Here is a 26,420-nt window from a genome sequence, read left to right as displayed (position 1 = left end):
ACTCCATTGTTCCATGCCAGTTTTTATGAATATGAATTTCACTTCTGGTGTCACTTTTTTTAATATACAGTATCTCACAAAAGTGAGTACACCCTTCCCATTTCTTCTAAAGATGATGCACAAGAAAGTCCACAAACAATTTGCTAAAGACAAGCAGATTAAGGTCTTGTGGTCTGATGAGACCAAGATAAACTTATTTGGTTCAGATGGTGTCAAGCGGGTGTGGGGGCAACCAGGTGAGGAGTACAAAGACAAGTGTGTCTTGCCTACAGTGAAGGATGGTGGTGGGAGTGTCATGGTCTGGGGCTGCATGAGTGCTGCCGGCACTGGGGTGCTACAGTTCATTGAGGGAACCATGAATGCCAACATGTACAGTACTGTGACATACTGAAGCAGAGCATGATCCCTTCCCTTCAGAAACTGGGCCACAGGGCAGTATTCCAACATGATAACGACCCCAAACACACCTCCAAGACAGCCCCTGCCTTGCTAAAGAAGCTAAGGTTAAAGGTGATGGAGTGGCTAAGCATGTCTCCAGACCTAAACCCCATAGAGCATCTGTGGGGCATCCTCAAATGGAAGGTGGAGGAGTTCAAGTTCTCTAACATCCACCAGCTCCGTGATGTCGTCATGGAGGAGTGGAAGAGGATTCCAGTGGAAACCTGTGAAGCTCTGGTGAACTCCATGCCAAAGAGGGTTAAGGCAGTCCTGGAAAATAATGGTCCCCACACAAAATATTAGCATTTTGGACCCAGTTTGGACCTTTTCACTTAGGGGTGTACTCACTTTTGTTGCCGGTTGTTTAGACATTAATGGCTGTGTGTTGAGTTATTTTGAGGGGACAGTAAATTTACACTGTTAAACAAGCTTTATACTGACTACTTTACATTGTATCAAAGTGTCATTTCTTCAGTGTTGTCCCATGAAAAGATACAATTAAATATTTGCAGAAAGGCGAGAGATGTATTCACTTTTGTGAGAGACTGTATATATATTTTGCTCATAGTAAATCCAGCTCACTATTAGCAGCTTTTGTCCAATAAAAATCCACACAAACTAATCATTACAAAAGGAATTAATCATACTGGTTAATATGCAATAACTTTTTTAACACTTTTGATACATCAAAAGCAAATGCAGAAAAAGAGTCTGTTATAAGAGGAGTTTATTACAAGAGGTGTTGTGGAGGTCATATATTGTTCCTGATAATCATATGAACATTTACAGAGGCCTTCCAGATTCATCCAGCTGATGAAGAAATACAAAAGTGACCCAAACTCTGATCAGCCAAAAGCTTCAACAGTAACGGAGGCTGCTCTACTGTAACAAGAACACTGCAAACCATAAAACGCAAACTATGTTCTCTATATTTCCCAAAATCTGATGACAGACTGGGAATACAGATATACAAGGTCCATTTCTTGAGGAGTAAGCAGATTTTTTCTCTGCTAAAAGTTCAGGTTAATGCACCAGGGAGCAGCATAAAAAGATGTCTAAGTAAAAAAATGTATCTGCAGTTTTATTACATAAAGCGATAACGTGATTAAGGTCATTCACATGAGTGCAGTACCCATAGAGTGGGCAACAACAAACCATCTTCCGTTTGAATATTTATTAGTTCAGGTAGGGACAATACAAAAAGTCAAAGTAATAAAAAAACAAACCATTCTGGTCACACAAAGTTTCTTTCAAGGCATCAGTTACAGCAATGAACTAAAACTAGGCTTTATAACTGTACAAAGTGAATGGACAAACGAAAACACCTTCACACGGGCCACGGGCAGTTTAAGAGACCTAAAGAGACAACAGACACCAGACCTCCTAAGATTCAAATTGAATCAACAGTATCAATATTGTCTGTATCATCATTGCTCTCTAACCAGAAGCTGCCTGCCATTCACGCACATAAAACATAACATAATACAACAGACACGAAAGGCAAATGGATTTTAAGTATGCTCTATTTTTATCACGTGGATGCTGCAGGTTGAGTCCACTGGGTGATGACATGCCCCCTTGGGCCACTGTGTGGGGCTGTTTCTCATGTAGATACACGCCAACACAGTCTTTTCTGTGTAAGTACTATTTTGTGTGTATATATTTCAACACTCTAGGATGGTTTTTGTAGTTTATGTGTCTAAAATCACTCAGCAGAGCTTTCTGGGTTCCGGTTTTTGATGCAACAAAGGGAGAGGATTAAGAAGTTGCACCAGGTGTTGGGTTGACATTCTGCGTAGCTGCTTGTGGTGCCACCTCTATGATCCGGGGTTTGTCGATGATGCGTGCAGTGCGGTTTCCTTTCTCTACAATCCCGATGATCCACGCTTGGTGGCCCTCGCCGTATTTTGGGGACTTAATCTCAGCACAGAAGCGGGCAGCCTGCTCCCGAGGCAAACAGATCAGCAGGCCTCCTGTAGAGAGAAGCAGATCTGGTCTATGATAAAGGCCTCACATGATATTTTCAGTGGGTAGCAATGCTGGTGAGTGCTCTGTTCTCTCACTCTGGATCTAACATAGAACATAGTAGCACCAATACTTGTGGCTTTGTTTTTTTCATAGGACAGAAACAGAGCTTAATGGCATTAGATGGGGCTCCGTATATGAACAAGCTTCAGTCCAACTTGAGCCCATACTTATTCATATTCTAAGAAGCATTAACTTGCAAAAGGTGACTTATCACTTAACCATTTGTGCTCTTTGGGAATTGCAATCCTTCTTTTTAGCAATGAATTGTTGTCACTCATCATTTTCAAAGTTATTTACACCCATCTTGCCACAAACTTTCAACTCACTGTTTCTAAAATGACAGTGGAGGAACTACAGCTGATCTAGAATACCACAGAAAAGTTCTAGTTAATTCAGGAACAAAGGTCAGTCCCTCCAGGATTTCGCAGGATTTTTTTTGTGATTGTTGTGGCCCAAAAAGCCTGATTTTGTGACAGCTTTTTGAAAAAAAAATTCCCCAATAACATCTCAGGGGCAAGTGAATATGCTACATTACAGTTGTTTTTAGAAAAGATTCTTGATGTGACCACTGTGACTGTGTTTTGATTCTCTTGATTCACAAAAAATGCCATGAAAGGGCTGTATTGCACATTTACGACGGTCCTTGAATGTATCTGCAGTGACAGGCGCGCACTTGACAGACACAGTGCACGGCACTCAGAAATGAATCTGTATCTTTCAACAAGGAGTTGATCAAAACTTACTAAATGTGTCTGATGTATCACCAAACTGGATTAAATGAGATGGGAGCTTTTTACGGTAATGGTGGCAAAAACTGCAAACATCAAATATTAAACAGACGTCCCTCGGTTGCGTCTTTATCACTAACACACACCGGGGGTAAAAATCATCAATGAAGAGGAGACAGATGCATGGAGGTGAGGAGAGCTGGTTCATAAAGCACACCTGCTGCAGATAGAGACCAAGCTAACACTGCGCCCCTCAGATAATAACTCAGCCTGTCACAGGAATGCATCACTTTTATTTCTAAAGATTAGATGCACAGCGGGGGAAACATGGATTCTTAATGTCCAACAGTACGCCACTACAGTTTTCATTTTGTCATTGTCTTGTCAACAAAATCAAAACGTATGATCTATAGCTGATTAATACTATAAGGGTATTCGAGTATCTATAAATAACAACGTTGTCATCGTCACTTGTCTTGCCTGCTGTCCCTGCTTTTCACCCGTTCTCCGTGAGTGTTTTGATGTTGAAAAGTGCTGATCAAGTGAGGACTTATGTTTATGTTCCAAGGAAGTGAAATTGATGACGAAACCGATGATGTACAGGAGCTGGGGTTAAGGTGATTGGTCAAATATGCAGTAAAGTTGCGGTGATTGTATAAAATTGCAAGGCCGTGCAGAAATTGTGCTGATTGGATGAATTTGCTTTGATAGTTGCGATCGCGAAATCGCAACTTCCTGGAGGGACTGAAAGGTGAGTGAATTTTTGTTGTTGTTGTGGCTCCCAATCGCAAGGATCTTACACTACAGTTTTGTTATTCTACAGAACTTTATTATTTTTGGATTGCATGTCTCTATTACTTTCTGAAATTTCAGATAGGTAGGAGGTAGGATAGGAGGTAGGAGGGAAAAAAAAGCCACAGGGCCATGTCAACACACACCTGATGTTTCAGGGCAGGTTCCGTGCATAAGTCCAAACATGTTTCCGCAGGCTTTAGATACAGCGGCCATCTTTGCGAGCACGGGGAGGTTATGGATGACGAAGGACACTTCACTTCGTTGTTGCCGCGCCAGAGTCTGCGCGTGGCCGAGGATCCCAAACCCTGTGATGTCTGTGGCAGCGTGAGCGTTGAAGGTGTGCATGAGACCGGCCGCTACAGAAGACCCAGAGAGACAGATGGGACAGTGTTTTAGGAGGGATCTGAATGATTAATTGGTTGGTTACAGATGAGCATAACTTGTTTTTTAATTTTGGGAAAAAACAAATAAAGCATTAGGATGATGAATACTGTAAATAAAGAAAAACCTCATTGAGTTTCAAACCATCATAATATGTGTTTTTAATACAAGGCCTGAGAGAGTTATCATAGACAGTTTTTTTTCTATATAATTTAGTAGAGGGTACCCTGCCAGTGTGAATGCAATAAAACCTAGCTGTTTACAATCATAAAATGTAATATCATAATAAAGTCCCAGTTAACTTTACACATGATTGTACAACTTAAAAGTAAGGACAGACATCTCAGTACATCATTTTTTGTTGACAAACTTATAGTAGTTTTACCTGTTCTGTTGAGCCGAGCCATGTTCATCATAGCCTCATGATAGGCCAGCTCTACATCTTCCTGAGTCACCACTAGCTTGATCTTGTTCCACTTCTCAGGCTGGGAGACAAAAAAAATATACACACGTCAGTTGCATTAGTTTATATTACAACAAAAAACACTTTCCTATAAACTCAATCATGACTTAATACAGAAACTTACAATATCTAGCCATTGGTGTACTGCAACTGCCACTTGTGTTCCTAGAGGCTTGGTCAACACCAACACATCTCCTGGCACTGCGTTGTCTGGCCTAAGTGAAGTCAAACATGATTGTCATGATTTTCATATCAACAAAATGCTATCCCTTTTTTAAAAAAAAAAAGGCGCAAGTGGCACAAACATCATAAGTCAGGAAATAATAATTAAGAACTCATTCATACATGATGAATTCGTTGGGCTGGCAGACTGTTGTTGCAACACCTCCCATCACGACCCAGGGGTTGAGCACTGTCTGTCCCCCTGTTACTGATGTCCCTGCCTCCTCTGATGCGTCTTTGAATCCCTGGATGATCAGTGGCATGACTTTATCTCTCTCCTGTAAAGACCAATGAGATGCAGAGCAGCGATAATGAGCACAATGAAATAATGCTTGATGTCTTGAAAGGATGTCATCGGTTCTCTGCAGCTATGATTATCAACTCAAATGCTGCTCACCTTTTCTGACATTTTGTTGCTGACTCCCAAAAGCATCAGCATGTTGTCACACTCTGTCACTCCCATGGCATATAGGTCACTTAGAACATTGGCACACGCGATTCTCCCCTAGTTACAAAATAGAAATACTGAATTAAGCACCTAAAGGTTGTCACTTTGATGAACTTCAATGAGACCACTTTGAAACAAAATCATTACTCATTAAAGAGGACATCCATACCATCATGTACGGGTCGTCTACAATGGGGTAGATGTAGTCTGTCGTTTGGACCAGAGAAAGGCCTCCATGTCTGAGGGGGATCACACAGGTGTCCATGCCTATCCCTGTAAAAATAAAAGAGTGTTATGAGTGATAGTGGGGGTTATTTATATTGTAAATATATCACTTCACAGGGCTCAGATTTCCCTAAACATAATTCAATGTGATCCATGCAGCATTTTCTATCCCCCTCTCTCAGCCCTGCTGGGGTTTGGAGGTAACATATAATACAACACTAAGTAATAACTGCAAAAAAAAAAGTCTACATTTTGGCACATTATGACGAGAGCTCCTAGTGATAGTTTATAGCTTTTTTTTAATGTTGTTACTAAGTTATTTGTTATTATAAAGCTACATGAAGATCATAATTACCTAATCTGGGCATAACTGCCCCCAGAAACTGTTCATCCTCCTGATAGTGGTTCTCCTGTAAGGTTTCTAGCAGCTTTTGTAACACATCTTGAGGTACCTGTGATAGAAAGCATTAACAGAAAATTCATACATTATTCTTGCATCATATTTCTTAACAAATTGGATATGTATTACTATAACTTTACAAAGAAAATAATACATCCAAGGTAAATTTAAGTAAGGAGAGCTCACCTTGCAGCCTGTGCCCTTAAGCTCTGCAAAACGAGTGAGCCTAAAGTTCTTGTCCAGCTCATAGCTTTCAGGATTAAAGGACTCCCTCACCGACATGTCTGTAGAACTTTTTGGCCTTCACCACTAAAAATGCATGAAGACATAAGACAGAACAAAGAAGTGGATGATTAGAGAAACAGCATGGATGTTACAATGTAAACAAAGTCATGCATAGACTTTAACAATAAATGCATTCACCACATTCCTATCACATCACTTCTTCATTGCAATGAATCCTGGCTTCAGTAGTTTATGTGTTGTTTTTTGAATTGTCAGACAAACAACATAATAACTAGTTAAATCATTAATTACATTTCAAAAAGCTGTTATACCCCAAAAAGAGATTCTGACTTACTTATTCAGTCTTTACATATATCAAAAATAGAAAAACAAGGAAACAGCACAATTTGCTGCAGTGTTTGCTAGCCAAAATATTGGGTTAATCTGTAAATTAAACTGCCTTAAACTGTCTCCACATTATTCAACAATTCTGAGCTGAAGTTTTTTTTGTAAGTTTATTGAATTCGATAATTGTCATCCAGATACATGTCTGCTCTTGATCAACCTGCACTGATGTACAATAATACAAAAGATCTAGGTGTATGTTTATCTTTGAGTATATTTGGTGCAAAACATTTATGATTTTTAGTTTAGTGAGAAAAGAGATCTTAGAAAAGGTGACTGGAATCATAAGTGCAAAGTAATACATTTATACCAATTGGAAAACGGCACATCCAAGGCTCTAGATACGTCACCCACAACTGGCAACAAAGATTCTCCTTCATGTTGAGAGACACATATTATCACTCAGCATAACTAAGATCAATGAGCCACCACTGTTCAAGAAGTAAGTCCGGATTGCTGTTTGAACTACTATAAATTGCTGAATGTGCCATGGTCAGTGCACAGTGGGAGTGTTCAAGAGACAAAATGCTTCCAAGTTCATTGAACCCAGATAGTGAGTGACAACAATAGTGTGGCTCAAAGGTAAACTCGTCTGTATGAGTATATCAGAAACATTTAAGGACGTTTTAGTGAACAGTGAAAACGACATATTTAACTCTGGGGGGTGTCTTGATGTTAATGCAGTATTTCTTTCCGTGCTAGCTCTTGCTCTCAAACGCTGAACCATGCATGGGGTTGATGATGAGCATAAGCAGCCCCCGTCTGTGCAACAAAAGACCCCACTCTGTCCGAGTCTGCTCGCATTTCAAAACAAACACTGTGCACGCTGCTGCCTAAATGGGATGCATAGTTGTGGAACATTGCGCCAGCTGGGTGCACATGTAAGTTAAAAAGTTGCCGTAGAGCGCCGAATAAAAATGTCGGCGGCGGAAAAAATTAACCCCTTCCTGTCCCCCGCCATGCGATGTGTGCAACATCAGAGTTCGTATCAATAAAACAGCAGTAAACATGCGACTAGTGCAAAGTTTATATTGATATGGTGTATTACAAGTGTTTAGAATTGTTCTAGATGCGATTTTAGGACCAAAGCGGAGTTATATTCTTGCAACATTTCCCCTTTAATTGCTCTGACCAGTTTATCCTTACCAGCTTCACGTTAGCGGTGGATCCCGACAGAAGAGCGGGGAAGGCACCAGAATGCATTGGGGCTAGAATCGGGCGTCCTGCAAGAATGCCTGACGAAAAATGAGAAATATTTCTTCCTGATTTGAAATTTTAAGTCAAACATTAAGAGCCTTTTACATCAAATCAACTGTATTTCGATAAGTATAATATCCCGGCCATAGCTCGTCTCCATGTAGGGATATAAAGTTAGCAATACAAAGAGGGAACCCGTGAGATCTCAAAGGGTCCTTAACCTGCACAGTGGTGGCTTTGACATCCCCTTTAATGAGCTGAGGAGTCTGGCAACAAAATCTCTACAATGGAGTGTACCTTTAATTTACTGTTTTCCCTCCAATTGCACACAGAACAGCACAATGATAAGCTGGAAGTGAAGGCACTTGATTAAAGCCAGGGTTATAAACCTACATGTTTGAAAGTATGTTTAATTGAGAAAAAGGTTCATTTTAAAACAGATATGATGTAACAGTGTGTTGTTACATTAGAACAATATCATGTTTATTATAGTGGTGGGCATATGGATTCTGTGGTATCGATATATCGATTCTCACACACTGCTCATTTTAGTATCGATTACTCTCATAAAATATCAATACTAATTAATAAATGAGAAATAAAAGCGCACGTGTCACTTCTGATTCTTTTAGGGTAACTTACTCCAAAGTTTTGTACAGAAGAGGCTGTTTTAAGCTTTCCACTCAGATAATTTAAATAAAGGATGTTAATTATTTATGTGTTTTTCTTAATATATTTAATAAAAAAAAAAAAAAGAAAGGCCACCAAAGGATTTGCATATAAAAGTTGTTAAATGAACAGCATTTGTCATGGGAGTTGTCTTTCAAGCGTTGCATTTTATTATTATTTCTAAATCACTGAAAGTATCGGCATCTGTATTGGTTATCGAATAAATTGCCAAAAAGGTATTCGGTATCGTATCGAATCATAAAAGTGTGGTATTGCCCAGCACTAGTTTATTATCTTGGCCCCAAGAATGTATTGGCATGACAACTAGCAAAATATAGCGTTTTTATTTATTTCATCGTGCATTTTACTGACTGGCATATATTAACCACACAAAAACAAGTAGTCAAGAAACCATATTTAATGTTGGAAACAACTTTCCATCCTTTAATCAGAGTAGGTGTTCATTTCCATCACAATGATAATAACACTAGCACTGATATGCATGGACATTCTATTAGCCTAGTGCAAAATTATACATTTTCAGCCAGATATCATTATTTTATTTAATTAGCAAATCTGGTCAAAAGAATGCTAGATATTAAGTTTTAGATGTAGTGTTTCTAACTGAGGTGATGCTTGACAGCACATTACAACCATTGAAGTACCAGCCACTTAAAAGACACAATTCACAACAGACAATTCTCCTTATAATTACCTGTGTTGAAGAAATAAATGTGTCAGTGTTACAGTAGTTCTTCGCTTGCAGACTTGTCTAAACTTAAAATAATCAAACATTGTTTGATGACTGTAATTTTAGTTCACTGTCCACTTGCACAACGCTCTGGATTCCAGGCTTCTTTATTTTAACTCTTACTTTTTTCTTAACATCCCTATGGCAAAGTAGATCCAAGCTACAAAATAACTATCTAGAGTTTCAAAATGCATTAGCATGAATAAAAAAAAAAGACAATAAGGCCAGTGGAGCAGCCCTTGAATCAGCCAGTCATGTTCACCACTGTAACCTCCACATCTGCAGGCCTGCTGTAGCTGCATCCTGTAAGAAGGAAAGAATTATGTTAATTTTAAGATTACGCAAAAACCCTGAATGAATGGGTGTATATGTGAATAAAACTGTGTTCACACTCTGGGTGAAACTTTTCGCAGCTTTGCATGTAAAAAAAAAACAAACCTAAAAGGGCAGAAGGAGAACTTCTACTGAGACCAAGAATCAAAAAGAGAGGCGACAGAGGCGAAATAGTGGATGGTGTGAATATAATTCGCTGACATTTTTGGAAGCTGCGTGAGAACATCAAATGTCACAGTGCCAGCATGACAAAAAAATATGAGCCAATGAGTGAGCCAGCAATACCAGTTTGCATGTTTGCTGTGACAGATACATGGAGGAAAGTAAAGTCAGTGTGGAAATAGGATAAGCTCTTACTTGTAGAAGGTCCATTTAAGACTTCTTCTGCTTCTACACTATCTGTGGAATCAAAGGATAGCAAGGTTCACCTGTCACATCAGAGAGGGGAAGCTCTGTCTACTTACATTTGTAATGTAATAATACTAGTCAACTACTTAATAATAAAGCTTACTTGAAACAACAACAAAACCCCATCAACCCTAAAACAGATGCAAGAATAAAATATAAGAATACAATCAGTGACATTCATCAGCCATCCATACCTCTTTTCAGCCTCCTCCTGGCAAGTTTGATCTGATCTTGTAGGATCTGAACCCAATCTCGAGGCCCAGGCAACTTCTCTATTTTATGTTCAGTGCAGTATTTCTCTGTAAACACTGGACACATTTCATAAAACTCTATTAATGATCCCACATTCATTTCTTAATTTGTACTCAAGAGAAGTTTTTAATTTCCCCTACCTTTGATGGCACCCACAATATTCTGGTCCAAGCCCTTTCGGTTATCATTGAGGCCTCGCTTCCTTTTACCATTTGGCAAGGAATTAGCCAGAGTAGCATCGTCAAAGAAGGCACACACCTACAAATATACCATGTTGAAACATTGGTGAGACTTTGGTGAATTTGACTCATTATTGAGAAGTTTGATGTTTTTTAATTAAATAAAACATAATCAACCAGTAATAACACATGACTGCAAAATAAACCCAAATCAATGGGCTTATCGCTCCCACCAGTTTCCGGAACAGCAGGCTGCCAGAGCGTGTATAGTTTACCAGGATGGAGTCTAGCTGAGCTTTTGATATGTACACATCATAATCCTCAGCAAGACGCACCTCAGACTGAAAAAGAAAATAGTACAGAATTTAGGTACAACTTTGTCTTGAGATATACAACATAAATTTAGACTTGGAAAAGAATAGAGAGAACACACGGTTCTACAAGTCTTTGTCAAGTAAGGATGCCTTGAAACCTTTGTAGGTGTCATCAACTTTTGCTGAAGAGGACTGCAGGATAATAATAGTAATACATAAAACTTTCCAAAATTTCTTAGATCTTGGCTCACATATCTATTATCAACAAACCGAGTCAAAGCTTAGTTGTTCTTTTTTTTAACAATGGGCATTAAGTTAATGGTTTTCACTGTTTTGAATGGAATTCAAAATCCCCACAATTCAGGCACCATACTATCTTAATGAGCTCATAGTACCATACCCCTCTAAATAATTAAGCTTGCAGAATGCTGGCCTGTTTGTAAAACCTAAAGTTTCCAAATGTAGTATGGGAGGCAGAACCTCAATTACACTGCCATCATCTGCCAATTTGGTTTCAGGGACGGACACTTTACTTTTAAGTGTAGGTTTAAAACTTGTTTTGGATAAATCTTATAGTCAGGACAGGCCCAGGCTTGACTTGGAAAAGTCCCTCGCTATACTGGTATAGGCTTAGCATATTTTACCCAAGAATTTTAAGTTTGATTAAAAAAAAGCACATTCATTTCGACCTGCTAATTCTATGTTTTTTTAGATACATAAAATGTTGGTTTTAAATAGAAAAATCTATCAGATTTATTTTCATTACATAAATTACATAACAACATTTGGGAATTAGTTATTTAAAAAGAAAAAGTTTTGATGTATAAGTACACTTAATGAATAACATGTACACCAACATGTAGATTACCTCCAGCAATTGAGGCTCCCTCACTGGGTTCAGGAGAGGACTGTGTGCTTTGTTGACAGGTAATGGAGACGGCAGCACAGAAATCTCACGGCAAATGGGATGACTATTGGATGTAGTTGAATTTTCCTCTTTCTTACATACTTCTCTCTTTCCAGCTTCTGAGGATGCGGCCCTATACAGTGATGCCTCCAGAGGGGCAGGAGCAGCTCTTCTAGTGCTAGACACAGTGAGTGGTGCCACTTTATAGATTGGCCTCCTCTTGCGGGGCCTACAGCGAGGAGGGGGGCCTTGGCCAAGACGAGGTTGGCATAGTGATGCTGCTTGTTCATGTTTCTCCAAGGACACTAGAAAAAGACAGCAACAGATTGTATTTTTCCTCTTTCTCACTTTCTCACATTGTGAAATTGTTTTTGTTGATCAACTGACCTTTTTGAGTCTGCATCAGCTTCCTCATGCCACGCAGTTCCTGCAAAATAGCCTGCAAGGTACCCTTACAGTTACACATACAGCAGGGGGATTCTGGCTCTGCAAGAGACACTACATCTGTTGGGAAACCATGAATGTGTTGGTTAGTGACTTGTCTCTCAGACATGCATACATATAAATCGTGCTTTCTTGCTCTTTCTTAACGACGTGTGTATTATTGAGAGGGTTGCATTTTTCTCCCCCAGCAAGTTGCGGCAGATGGCTGTTCACTAGTGACTCTGGTTCTGCTTGTTAAAAATAAGTGTTTCCTGCTACTTTTACAAAGTTCTTCCTTATGATGGATTAGTGTTGGATTTCTGTACATAAAAGTATTGCTCTTAGAGAAATAAAATCGGTGTTTGTTGGTTTTCATGCTTTCGTAGCCTACCATTAGAGTCATTCTCTTTAATCAGATCTGCGGTGTTGTTGAGGATCTTCATGGCTTTAGAGCGGGTGCTATACTGGCCACAGCCTGGACCATTGGGGATGGGGGTTGATATGGATGAAGGTGAAGGCCCTGGATCTACTTCAGAGCTCCAGTTGTTTCCTTGTTGCCCCTCTGACAAAGGTACAGGCTTCTGTACCCAGGTCAGATGCCTGTCCCCAAGCTCCTTTGCCAAGCTGTCTTGCTCTGCTCCCACACGCTGATAGACCCTGCTGGTCTTATCACTCAGAAGCCTCATCATCCCTGTAATTTGCTTCTTGATCTCCATGCCCTCGTCCCCGACCCAAACTACAGTGAGAAACAAGTGTGTTGGTAGAATAACTACTTTATAAAGCATTATAAGCATAGTTAATTGCACATACCATCAGGCACAGCAGCATCTGAGGGCTCTCTACAGGCATCTTTGCAGCTGGAATTCATCACATATGAAGACTCACATTCTGAAAGAAATAAGCTGTTTGTTAATGAGATCATCACAGTAACTAAATCTAACAATACAATCTATGTTAAACATAATTGCAGAATGATGTTGCATTGTTTGCAGTGTGATCATGAAGCTTGTGCAGGCTGATGGGGACTGTGATGTCAGCCAAAGCAGAACCCCCCTCCCTTGCCATGCAGAAACCGCCACCTGTAGGTAGTATGAACTAGTAAAGAGGGGTGGCCTAGTGCGAAATTTGGAGCAAAAGTGAACAATCTAGCTGCAGGATGTATGTTCAGGTTGCACAACATGTTCACATATATTTTTAACAATTAATTCACTTTTAATCTTTGAATGTGCGATTAGACTGATGAAAAGGAGGGTTTTGCGCATGTAGAATCTGCATCATCAAACTTGGCTGATGGTCAAGACAGAGGCTCAGACTGTGGGCATTGTCATGGCCATCGCTTTTGTTTACAGAGCTGTCCCTGCTGGCACACAGCGCCAGACAAACACCAGACAGAGACGCGCGCCTTGTACGGGCTCGCATTCATTCAGCAGTAGCAGCAGCCTACCTTCATCCGTGACCAGTTTAAAGCTCTGTGACTTCCTTCTCCTCTTTCTTTCCCCAAACTCCATCTTCGGGATGTATAGTGTGGAGTAAGTCGTGCGAAGGAAAATCGCTCTTCAGAAAGACGAGATCAGTGATAGACTGAGCGGAATGACTGTCCGTCTGCCTTATTAATCAGTTAAATTTCTCCTCAGGCAGCGTTACAGAATCTTAACATCGGCTCATTCTCAATGTGTTCAGCTTAAATAGAGCTGATTGATGCCATTATATGACCTATACTCGTTCCCAGCATAATGCTGGTTCTTCCCTCTCGCCATGTAAATAAATTAATGACTTTAATATTAAAAATTCGTCACATATCCCTTTGCGCCACCTGATGGTATGTTCTCATCTAAAAGGTCGAGTCAGAAAAATGCCACATAGTGTCCACACAAAGGGCTGGCCTTAGAGAACACTAAAATGATCCTACTGCAAATAAGAACTTTCTTTTGAGTCTTAATTTTTATTCATGTATGACATATACGCAACAGAATCGTCAGCTGCCAGTTTAAATTCTGTTTTGTCCTTTATTTGTAATGTAGCAAAGATCTTAACATCACAGGGTCAGAAATGTTTTTATCTAAATACATAAGTATTTGTAAGATTAACTAAATATGAACGCCAAAAATCATTAATGATTTAATAAAACACTGCTTATTTTAAGATATGTTCATGTCCTTATATGCACAATGTTTCCACAGAAAAAAATGAATGAACACAAACCATACATTATTAAACCCTAAAAAATTAGCAGTCTTTAGAAACTCAGCCTTAACTTTGATTGGATTTTAAATGCTGTTACATTGTGGGATATCCAGGAGTGGATCCGGATTTAATCAACTGTGGTGGTCCCAACTGATGCACTGACTTATTCAGGGGTGGCATGAAGGATGTGTGAACCTACACACAAATACTAAGCATTTATTAAGTCTTTCTATCCCCACTAATCACAACTTCTTTGTAGATTTAAACAAGAGATGCAATATATTTGGGGTTTTTTTCAAACTGTCCTGTGATCTGACAAATTAAAATTTGAATATTCTTTTTTAAAATTCTGGATGCCCCATCCTCCGCTCTGAAGAGGAGGGAACACCCAGCTTGTTATCAACACACTGTTCAAAAGCCAGTAACTTGGTTGGTATGGGGATTCATAAGGGCCCATGGCATGGTAGCTTACATATTGAGTAGGCACAATTGATGCTGAATGATACAGGGTTTTAACACAATGGTGAACATATCTCTATCCCAACTTTTTTGAAACATGTTTATTTTGTTTTGGTTTAGTTTGGACCTCAAAGCAGGGACTGACACAGGTTGGTTTATCAAAAATAGTTTATTACATAAAATAAACCAAAAGCAGGTGGTAGAGGCAGGAAGCAGGTTGGCTGGAAGAATAACCACTGGTGAAGACAACCTTGAAAAACTCTGGCACTGAAGACACTGGACTGGCAAATAACACAAAACACAAGAGCACAGAAAATCTCAGTGAGCACAAAATCCCTGAGAAAAAAAACTGCTAAAACTGGCAACTTAAACACCCGAAATGTTAAGAGCACTACACAACAAGACAGATTTATCTGGCAGAGTAGCAGAGTGAAGACCAGGCTTTTATACTAAGGTTGGTGGACTGAGTGGAAACAGGTGTGCCTCCTCTGCTGTTGAAGGAAGCCAGCCATGCTACCTGCCACACATATCCCGCTGAAGAAAAGAGAGCAGAGAGGGCACACAAAACCAAAACAGAATCATCACAGTGTTGCTGGCATCAACATTTTTACACAGTTTCCCAACTTTTTTAGGAATAGGGTTGCACTTTTTTACTACTAAAAAGTAACAAAGAACAACAGAATTCAATCTTAGCCTGTTTCTTTGAGGGCCAAAGAAGACTTATGTCCAAAATAACAAAAAGAAGTGCTAACAAAAGGAAATGTGCCACACTGAAATGCAAAGAAGGCTATAAACAGCCCTCTTTCAACACAGCCCAAAAAGTTGACTTTACCATGGCCAAAGTCCTGCATCTGAAAAGACAAATTGATAATCTTATTTTAGTATTTTTACATGACAGAGGTGGCCATCAGATGGATAGGGAGGGGCTGTGCCATGGCAGACCACTCCTTAGGATCTGCCTCTGAGTACATTGAGGAGAAAAAATGGTGCCGTTAAGACTTTGAGGACACATTTACACATTTCCAAACAACAAAGAAAGATGAAAATCGAAGCCACGCGTCTCATCTCCTCCTTTGTTTCAGAAACTCCCGCTTCTTAATATCTGTAACATCAATATCTTTCAAATATGTGTTTTTTGTATAAAATACATCGTGAAGGGAATATCCCAGAACACTTCAAGTCTTACTTCAAATTAAATTCACAGGTCTTACTCTTATTCAACTCGTCAAACTTTATTTATTCATCCTCCCAAATGTTTTACTTGTAGAAGTCAGTACTCAATACGTTTCAGAGGCAGCAAATTTAAGAATATTTATTCCAATGTGTCGAAAATCTGTTTATCTTTAAAATGTTATAAAGGATGCTTGAAAAGACATTGAACCACTGTTTCTTAATTATACTCATCATGCTCAACCACCTACTCATAGACAGGTGTCCATACACATCATATTCAGATTTTGTAATTTTGAATTCTGTTAATATAATAACTGTATTTATATTCATCGTTAATTTTGTATATTATTATGTTATTTTATTTTTTAGTATCAAGTATTGTCTTTAAATGTGTCAATTTAGTATTTTTTTAATTAATTTTTATATTAGAACATAAGCTCTATGAGTTTTCTGCCTCTTCCTGCACAGTATATTGTTTAACTTTGCTCTTTTTTGTGTGTATTTTCTTTTAATTGTGCAAATAAATAAACATAAGCATAAACATAAACATAAAATAAGAGCGCTGAATTTCTGTCCATTCTTTTTTTTTTACAGTATTTACTTGAAACAGTTTGAGAGCATTTCTAAAAGCCTATTTTATTCTAAAAAGCATTTTTTTTTCTACTGTAGCCTAACTATATACTACATCAGCCTTCAAAGGGTACCAAAAGCTTGTTGTTGTTGTTGTTGTTGTTGTTGTTGTTGTTGTTGTTTTAAGTAAGTAAATAAGTCTGTCTTTAGTTAATTCGTTTCATTATGCTGTATTCTTCTTTCTAATAAAACAATTCTTTGTACTTTATTTTGAAACTCTGGACTCTTACACTGAAAATCCATACTTGAGTAAATCGTTTGTCTTCCGGTTTAGACATTCTGCTGCTAACGCTGGAACAGTTCCTCATGTGTGTGTTTACTTACTGAAATAAAAGAGTATTGAGCACATTTCTTTACCGAAATGGATATACTGAAAGCTGAGATCGCACGGAAAAGGAAACTTCTGGAAGAGAAGCAGCTTGTTGACGTGAGTATCTGATTACTCTGCTTGTTTTGTTGTTAGCTTGGAAACTTAGCCCCATGGCTAAAATATCCACACGCAGTATCTCTAAGCTTTGCCTTTGAAACATCGAAAAAGATTTACATGTGTCGATAGATTCCTGATACAGTCTTCAACTTTAGGTAAAGTTCAATAATTAAGAAATGTACGTGTCTTAATCTCAATACAGCGAGCGTGTTTATTGCAGGATCGCAGCAAAAGTTAAACTAAAAAATAGCTAGCAATAACGTCGTGTTATGGTTGAACGTCATCTTATATAATCACTTTGACTGTCTATTAAACTCTAGCAAAAGTTATGTTCAATTTCTGATATTGTTGTATGCCATTTTGTAACCAATTTTATCAAACAATGAGAAAATATAGCAACAATGCCGTTTGGTGAATTTCATGTTTTATTGTTAAAGTAAAAACTTAATAACAATGTAAAAGGGAATAAAACATAGCACAGGACCTTTTTTTTATTTTGATCTTTTCATTTTATTATGCATGAAATACAATTCAAAGGTCTAACACATCTCAATTGTGTTTGTGTTTTCAGGACTCTAAAAAATTCTTCAAAAGGTCAGAACTCGCTCAGAAGGAAAAAGAAGACTACTTCAGAAGATGTGGATACAAGGTTCATATCAAGATGTCTCTCTGTCCCTCTCTCTGTCCCTCTCTCTTCCTCTCCCTCTTAAACACATAAACACAATACATATAAAAAGACTCCAATGATTGCCTTTCTTCAGTTCAGTGTTATCTCATGACAGTCTAATACTGTAGTTAAACCTACTGGAAACAAACTGAGGTCAGGCTTTGATGCTTTGGTGTCCATTAGTGTTAATGTCTGTGTTTGCTGTGCTGTTTTCCCTCAACCTGCCTCTGCTGCCTGCATCTGTAGGTTCAGCGGGAGACTCCCGAGAGCCAGGTATGGGATTGCACAGTGAAAGTAGCTGACAGGATGCATGAGATAAAAGATTGTAACACACTGTGCCCCAAAGGCCTCTGCATCTTTGGCACCCTTTCTACAAGTTTCAATCAAAACTGGGTTAAAGTAGCAGCGTTGTGGTGGATAGACAATACAGTATATCTTTTGGTAGTGAAAACAAGATATTTTGCTTGATGTTAGAAGCAAGCCAATGAGAGCTAGATGTTCTGGTCCAGCATCAGACTTAAAGGGATATTTCAGTTTTTTTTAAATGGGGTCGTATGAGTTACAGTACACTATTGCTCCTGCTAGCCACAATGCGTGCCGGTGAGCTCTTCTCCTTTAATGAGAAAGTTCCCAGATGACCGGCCAGCAAGCTAGGCTACAATTCTCTGTGGACGGGGCCTCCTATTTTGCGTAATTTCACTAAAGTTGAGAAAATACGGTCCAGGCACTCATCATGGTGCAAATGCATGCACCAGTAGAAAAAAATGGAGCTATTCAGTTTGCCGTCAGAAACCTCTTTTGTTTTCGCACTATTTTCAGAAGCACCTCGCAGACCAGTGTTCTTCTGCTGCATGAGCACGGATACACACCGATCAGCTGTTTGGATCAACAAGCATGTAGCAGGATCAAGTAGCGGTATCAGTCTTTACAGTGAATTAAACTCACTTTTCTGCAAATTTAAAAGATGGGACGTACCTGTCTTTATCCCGGCTGTTCAAACACGCAAACCTCCTGTAAGGCAGGGAACTCTGGATAATGAGTGATGCAGACTGGAGCCGTATGTGAGCCACCGATATTCTCTGATTCAGAAAGGTCCTGAAGTATTGTTGTCACTAAGTCCCTCTCCTGACAGCAGAAGCTCTCTGAGTTCGTTGGCATGGGCTCACAGTTTACACACCGGCACCACCAGGCAACGTGGGATCTCTCCTGCTCACTCGTTAGCACAGAACTTTCTCCCTTCTGTTCTTCAGTACGTTGGGTCTGCATCTGGAGTTCTTCCTATGTAAACTCTGGTTCATAGAGAAATCCTCTTGTGTCCACAGTAAACAACATGTCATCGTCACTGTCATAATCATACATTTTTGCAGTTTGTAGTTTTTGTTCCTAAAAGTGTCTTCTAAAAATGCTACGTGCTTGTTGATCCAAATAGCTGATTGGCGTGTATCCGTGCTCATGCAGCGGAAGAACACCGGTCTGCGAGGTGCATCCGAAAATAGTGCCAAAACAAAGGGGGTTTCTGACGGCAAACTGAATAGCTCCAATTTTTTCTACTGGTGCATGCATTTGCACTGTGATGAGTTCCTGGACCGTATTTTCTCAGCTTTAACGAAAGTTAGGCAGCCCCGTCGGCAAACAAAATAGCCTAGCTTACCTGCCGGTCCTCTGGGAATTTCCTCATTAAAGGGGAAGAGCTCACCAGCACGCATTGTGGCTAGCAGGAGCAATAGTGTACTGTAACTCATTCGACCCCACTTTAAAAAAAACTGAAATATCCCTTTAACTGATCCTGATCAATAAATGTAGGAAATAGTTACTTGATAATATAACTACCTGTGTCTCCTTTGATTCTTCTGCTATTAAAACAGTTCTAAGAAAATTGACTTCTATAATGTGGATTTGCTTTTGCAACACATGCCATCTTTGTTGATATATACTTTCAACAGCTTGTTGAAGTTTGCAGCAGTCACTATGACATTTATACTATATACTGGACAAGTTATTTTGTATGTTTGTTAATCTATTTGAAAAATCTGCCACAAACAAAGAAAGGGGACAGGGGAAAGATATTACAAGGCCAAAGTGGGGCACAGACATGGTGTGGATTTCAGCATGGGATACTGAACTGAAAAAAAAGAACTTAATAAAGCTGCTGCAACTCCTATTTTGCAAACCTTCTGTTACAGCAGCTTCATACCGACTTTTAATTTCCCCTCGTTTCGTGTCACTCGTATGCACTGCCTTGTAACAGCCTCTCCTGGGAGAATTGCATTTTTGTTTGATTTGTGCAAAGTTTAAAATGTCAGACACATCAGGCTATGGTTTTTTGCACACCTGCAGTTTTCTATTTTGATTTGAGCAAAGCCCATTGTTTGTTTGGAAGGCGTTTTATGATGAGTTCCTGTTTGTTCTTTTAGATTGTGTGTTTAAAATCCCAATCTAAAAGTGCCGGGATGCATGTGCTTAAGAAAGCATGATCTTGTAGCATAGTTTGATTCATTTTGTTGATGGAAGACTGATGATGTTTTGCCTGTGATGGGCTTTTGGCAGGGCAGCCAGCATTCATACACTTAATGTAAATTATGGCCTTGATGTATGATTACTCTGTATACTTCTTTTCATAAGTAAGGTGGGTGACCTGTCTTTATTGAGGACCCACAGGTAAGAAAGGGATGGGAATGTGTGCAATTCTGTTTGTTGTAGCGACACACATCCCCTTCTGTCCTGAGGTCTCATCTCATTTCAACATAGCAGATGCTGTTATTATCCCAGTTGTACATTTTGGACTGGTACATTGTTTTGACGTCCTTTCCAATAACTTCAGTATATATCTTCTCTCCCCACTTTCTTCAAAGATTGATAACAAAGAAGAAGATGAACCTTCCACTTCAGCTAACCCAGTGTTAGAAATGGAACTAACAGAAGAGAAGCTGCCAATGACACTGTCACGACAGGAGGTGAGTCGGCATATTATATTAACCCTTCACATGATTTCATTCTTTCTTGCTATTGTTTTGATTTGTCTTTCTCATCACTTTGTTTGTGTAGGTTATTAGACGGCTTAGAGAACGAGGGGAACCAATCAGATTGTTTGGAGAATCGGACTATGATGCCTTCCAGAGACTCAGGAAAATTGAGATCCTGACCCCAGAAGTAAACAAGGTAAGATTGAACGAGTCTTGCATGGGTCTTCCACCAGATCTGCGTCCGGTCTGTCTCCGATCCGCTGCGGTCGGTCTCTGTGCTCTCTCGTCCGTCAACACACACCGGTTGTGTTTTCGGAGAGCAGCACGGAGCAGGACTGCCGGACATCTGGAGTCATGTGACCAAGGTTTTCCTGAGGCAATCACTGAATCAAGGATTCTCCTCCTCCTCTCCCCATCCATGTTGTCTTTATGGTCCTCTGAAAACCTCTGACTTGATGACTCCAGGCCTGCCTGCGCTCGAAATGACATTTTTTTCGTCATAGTTAAGTTAAAAACAATCTAACGATAACACAGAGTGTTTTATTCTGAAAATTAACCGGGTTTTTATTCTTTTTGGGTGCCTGACTTCCTGTCCTGCACCATCTGCTCTGTGCTGAATTGATGCGTCGTGCTCCGGCATCCAGCAGAAATAAAAGTCTTGCGTCTCTGATCCGTTGCGTTCCGACATGCCGGATCAGAGACGCAGCTGGAACGCAACGGAGTGGATCCAGTGGAAGTTAACAGACTGACTAGAATAGAAACCTATCAGATCCGGTGCCGTGACAGATCGGAGACGGACTGGACACAGATCTGGTGGAATTTGGCCTTTATGTTGGGGCACATCATCCAGTACACGTGATGATTAAAGTCTCTTCTTCTATTGGAAAGGAAACATTTGAAAATTAAGGTCTGCACAGAAAAAAAAGCACATAACTACCTTTTTACTGCCTTGCCTTCAATACTCTTGTACCTTACCCAATTATGCGTCTTGAGCTGTTGGTTTATGTAGCATCAAACTGAGTTTGGTTTTGTTTCATATTGGTTCTGTACATGAAGGAGATATCAGCTGTTTTGTTTTACCATGATTGTTGTAAGGTGTCATTATCCTAGTTACTGATTTGCACTCTTAATGTGTGTCTCCTGTCCAGGGTTTGAGAAATGACCTGAAGGCTGCTATGGACAAGATCGACGCACAGTACCTGAACGAGATTGTTGGAGGAACAGAGTCTGGAGAACAGGACACGCAGCACGACCTGAAAGTGCATGAAGAAAACACCACGATAGAAGAACTGGAGGTACGTTAGTATAGCTCTGTTATTATTGACTCAATTTGGAGTAACCAGACAATAGTTCTAAAGTGCACAAAAACTCCTTTTCAAATTTTCAGCATTTCTATTTCTTAATTATATTCTAAAGTATGATAAATGCCTTTTTCAGCTTTAGAACACTTTGTTAAGAATTAAGTTCATCCCTTTTATTTAAATTGTTCTTCAGGCTCTTGGAAAAACGCTGGGCACAGGAGATGACCACGGAGACCAAGATGTTATTGACAAGTTTTTGAGGGTAAGGCAGAAAAACAATGCTGTGTTCTTTGACTAGAGGGAGCTGTTGGGTAAAAGATGGATATTCAAGCACTAGAGCTACTATGTATGTGTATATCCTTTAGTCACATACTAAACTTGCTTTGGAAATTAATAGATTAACTCTAACACAGTTAAAGGTATCAGTGAGATCACAATCTATACAAGACTTGTTAACAGTTGCAACTCATGTGTTCCAGTTTCTCCTCGGTGTGTGGGCCAAAGATCTCAACCGTCGAGAGGACCATGTGAAACGAAGTGTTCAGGGCAAACTGGCCAGTGCAACCCATTCACAGACTGAGTCTTACCTCAAACCTCTGTTTAGGAAGCTCAGGAAGAAGGTAACATTTTGGGGAAGCTGCAAACATGTTGTCTGTTTTTAGTTAAGATTCTTAAAGTAACAACTCCTCTTCTTTGTATTGCAGAGTATACCAGCTGACATCAAAGAGTCAATCACAGACATCATAAAATTCATGCTTGAGAGAGAATATGTCAAGGTAATCCATTATCTGATGAACAGTATTAATTGACAATGTAATCCTCTGAATTTATTAACATTAATTCAACTTGTGCAGGCAAATGATGCCTATCTGCAGATGGCCATTGGTAATGCTCCCTGGCCTATTGGTGTGACAATGGTGGGTATCCATGCCCGTACCGGACGAGAAAAGATCTTCTCCAAGCATGTGGCCCACGTTCTTAATGACGAGACACAGAGAAAATACATCCAGGTGAGACTGCCCTAAATCCTGTTTATACAGACTCTGGTGTATTTTAAGTGTGAGAATTAGTTTATAGAACAGTGACTACCAAGATCGGATAATTAGTGAGTTAGTTTATTTTTTATACAAGGAACGAACAAGTACCTTTATTGCACATGACCTAAACAGACAATATGTTCATTAGTTTGGGCGTACTCTGGACTCCTTCTGACCATTTGTGTTTGAAACTTTCAAATATTTTGTTTTAATTTGACTTACACGACAACTTATTTCTAAATTATAGTGGAAACCTGCTTTTTCAAACATTGTTACAAGCTCTGTAGCTTGAGTGTAGTTAGTTAGTTAAAGTCTGTTATCCAGCATATTAATGAATCTATTTCACAGCTGCACCATGTCACCTTTATGCATTACGTCACATAGTTCCCATCCAATGTCACCATATAATGCAAGTGTAGTGACATTTTTATGCACACCAAGTAAACTGCACATATGTAACTCTGCACAAGCTAATGCTTGTTTCTGTATTATCACCCTGACAATGAAGGAATTAATCATTTTTGGCATTTGTGCCACATTTTATAGTTGACATTGTGTCTGGAAAAGTACATAAATAAAATCATATTGATAAAGCACTTTCATTGATAATCTGTACATTGTTTATACCTAGGCTACAAGTCTGTGCACATTTTCCCTGCGTCATTGATTTTGGAAATATTTGTAAATGTACTTATGTAGTTGTGTATATACGTTGTGTATATATGCTGCTGTGACACTTAAATTTCCCCGTTATAGGACGAATAAAGGACTATCTTATCTTATCTTATCAATTTTCTCTCCACATTCTTAAAGTTTATAAATTGCAGTTTTTTTAGTTATTGTGAAATGTTCGCTACAAATAGATTGGAATTGAAATGTTTTTGGGTTTTTTTCTTATTGAAAGTTGCACAACTTTTAAAAAACTTTCAATAATACTGTTGTGGCTTCTATAAAGCTCTCTATTACACACAACACAGTGACATGCTGTATGGGAGAGATTCATGAGGGACTATTCCTGTGCTTGAACTATCTGGCATAGTGGATATTTTGTAGGTTGTGGGGCATGTAGGGGAAACAAACTTCACTGCATTATTCTTTTCAGGCCAACATCTGCTTAAACTCTCTTTGTCATGTCTTAATTCTGTATATCAAACTGACTCAGGAGCCAGGGTTATTGTCAGCCTTATTTAGCAGTAACTAGAAGTGATTAAGTAAAGGAAACAGTGAGCAACTAATTATGCGAATTAGATTCCTAGATTCTTGATGAGCTGAGCAGGACCCTGATGCAAAGTTGTTTCTTTAGTAAGAAAGCCAAGCAATAAATTATGGTAAAGTCAATTTGCACATATATATACTCCTGGGACACTTGTGCTAACATAAATGCTAAATGTTTATAGTTAGAAAATAGATAGAAATGTTGCTTAGCAAATTAAGGAATCGGTTTACTAGATATAATAATGTTCTCACATTTTCATCCCTCGTAACTAACTTTGCCTTGCCTCTGATTTTCTTCTACAGGGACTGAAGAGGCTAATGACTATCTGCCAGAAACACTTCACAACAGATCCATCTAAGTGTGTAGAGTACAACGCTCTTTAACTTCTAACTCCGCCTTTCATACACCAAGGTGGCCTGGTTCAGTGTATCATAAGTCAAATGGGATGTTTTTTAACAGACACAAATAAAGAGACGGCTCATGATTTCTTAAAGTCTTGTAAATCGAGGACCTTCTGTACATACATCTACTTTCTGAGAAAATACATGGTTTAAACAGAATATGTCATAAGCATTATCACAATGTAATTTGTACCTGGAGAAAACGTAACCCTTAAGTCTACGTAGACTGCATCTGGCATGCCATTGATCATCACATTTCCTCTGTCAGGCTGGTTAATGAATCCTCTGATGTGTCTAAAGGATGCTGCAGCATGTACAGCCCAAAAAAAATCTATCCTAAGTCTTGCCCAGTGAATATTGGATTACATGCATTTTTCAAAGACTTGTTTTTATGTTGTGGCAGGCTAAGTATTATTTACCAAGGGAGATCAAGCTGTGTAAGTTTTATTACACCTGTGATGTCACATCTTTCTTTTTTTTTGCTGACAAGCCAGAAAGAAATTAGATTTAGTTTACTATGTATGTTTTCAGCAGATCATTGAACCAATCATTGAGTCTCTTTGCTGTCCTAGTGAGAAAATAAAGTGTGTTTATTATACCAGCTGTTTCAGTTGTGATGAAAAGCAAATTTAGTCTCTTGAATATTATTTTTGTTTTGTTATTCTGGAGATTTGCTCTCTCGTCTCTCACAGCTGGATTGCTGAACTGGACTATATTCAGCCAGCATGGATTTGTTTTGTTGCCAGCACATGTCTCTGCAGGGAAACATTTTTGAATAAAGGACTCTCCTCTGTAAGTGTACCATGACACGCTTCAGAAACTTCTCTAACTACATAAACCATGACGAATGTAAAAGTATAAACAACATAGATGACATGGAAGTGTGTTTCCTCAATGAGGTATATTTCACAAAAAAATCTGAAACTAATGCACCACACTGAAGACAGACCTTGAAGCTCCAATGGAACACTGGCAGGAGAGTAGGACAACAAAACGTCATAAGGGGATGGTCAAAATAAACATGGAACTATCTTGTAAACAAGTTTAGGTGCAGCAATCCAAAAAAGTAGATTTACTAAAACTGGCTACAAATGGAAAGCCTCCAGTGGTTTGCTAAGACGGTAACATCCAGCGTCACACACTGACCTTATTACACTGGGTTACCATGGTGATCTGATCTGTTCCTTGTGGTTGTATAGTGTTCTCAGCTGCCTGAGCCCACGTCAGCACACAGTTTTAGTCCGTCAGCTCTGAATGCATCACTGCTTGAGACTGAAAACGTCAGGTTGACACTTGGCAGTGCTCAATAGCATGAACTCAAGGCCACTTTCAGCATCCCAGTCCAACACACAGTATCCTAAAGAGGACAGTTGTTCGCCTTCAATGTTAAAGATGACAGACATTTTAATTATATCCATCCTCTAACGGAAAAAGTTCTCTCTGTCCTTGAGATAAAGTTTGTTTTGTATTTTGGCTTTTGTCCAGTCTTATCTCTAAAGTCAATGTCAGCTGGGATGTTTGCTTAGGCCTTGAATTGATGGCCTAATAAAAAAATATTTGCTATGTATTATTAATGAACAAAGGACAATGCATCTTCTGATGTCCCAGACCTGTGTTGAGCCCGTAGACTGTACATGTATAGTCAAAGAGTGTGAGAAGCTATTAGGAACTTTGGTAGATGTGTTGTGCTAATGCGGTGGGTGGACAGGTTGCCTGGCTTACAACAAGGAAGGAAGAGGTTAAAGCATGTAAGAGATCTGAGCAAGGCAAA

At 39.2% G+C, this 26,420-nt stretch overlaps 3 protein-coding genes across 3 annotated transcripts; 1 reads left to right on the top strand and 2 right to left on the bottom strand.

Moving 5' to 3' along the window:
* Positions 1-1,148: 1,148 nt before the first annotated feature.
* Positions 1,149-8,133, bottom strand: sephs1 (selenophosphate synthetase 1). The gene is made up of 10 exons (XM_034685938.1): positions 7,905-8,133; positions 6,315-6,437; positions 6,084-6,180; positions 5,673-5,776; positions 5,453-5,560; positions 5,179-5,333; positions 4,958-5,048; positions 4,756-4,855; positions 4,133-4,345; positions 1,149-2,411 (listed from the first exon to the last, which is right to left on the bottom strand). The coding sequence occupies exons 2-10, from the start codon at positions 6,408-6,410 to the stop codon at positions 2,197-2,199; spliced, it is 1,179 nt and encodes a 392-aa protein (XP_034541829.1). The 5' UTR covers positions 6,411-6,437; positions 7,905-8,133; the 3' UTR covers positions 1,149-2,196.
* Positions 8,134-9,027: 894 nt separating this feature from the next.
* bend7 (BEN domain containing 7) lies at positions 9,028-14,004 on the bottom strand. Its single transcript, XM_034686078.1, has 10 exons — positions 13,636-14,004; positions 13,002-13,079; positions 12,583-12,927; positions 12,156-12,272; positions 11,730-12,073; positions 10,781-10,888; positions 10,509-10,626; positions 10,311-10,424; positions 10,066-10,107; positions 9,028-9,678 (listed from the first exon to the last, which is right to left on the bottom strand). The coding sequence occupies exons 1-10, from the start codon at positions 13,697-13,699 to the stop codon at positions 9,620-9,622; spliced, it is 1,389 nt and encodes a 462-aa protein (XP_034541969.1). The 5' UTR covers positions 13,700-14,004; the 3' UTR covers positions 9,028-9,619.
* A 2,875-nt stretch (positions 14,005-16,879) lies between these two features.
* prpf18 (PRP18 pre-mRNA processing factor 18 homolog (yeast)) lies at positions 16,880-25,450 on the top strand. The gene is made up of 10 exons (XM_034686191.1): positions 16,880-17,064; positions 17,636-17,713; positions 20,584-20,685; positions 20,777-20,890; positions 21,843-21,989; positions 22,189-22,257; positions 22,475-22,615; positions 22,700-22,771; positions 22,850-23,005; positions 24,551-25,450. The coding sequence occupies exons 1-10, from the start codon at positions 16,999-17,001 to the stop codon at positions 24,629-24,631; spliced, it is 1,026 nt and encodes a 341-aa protein (XP_034542082.1). The 5' UTR covers positions 16,880-16,998; the 3' UTR covers positions 24,632-25,450.
* The last annotated feature ends 970 nt before the right edge of the window (positions 25,451-26,420 follow it).

This window comes from Notolabrus celidotus, chromosome 6 (assembly GCF_009762535.1).
Source record: "Notolabrus celidotus isolate fNotCel1 chromosome 6, fNotCel1.pri, whole genome shotgun sequence".
NCBI lineage: Eukaryota > Metazoa > Chordata > Actinopteri > Labriformes > Labridae > Notolabrus > Notolabrus celidotus.
This window is presented reverse-complemented; position numbering and strand designations above follow the sequence as displayed.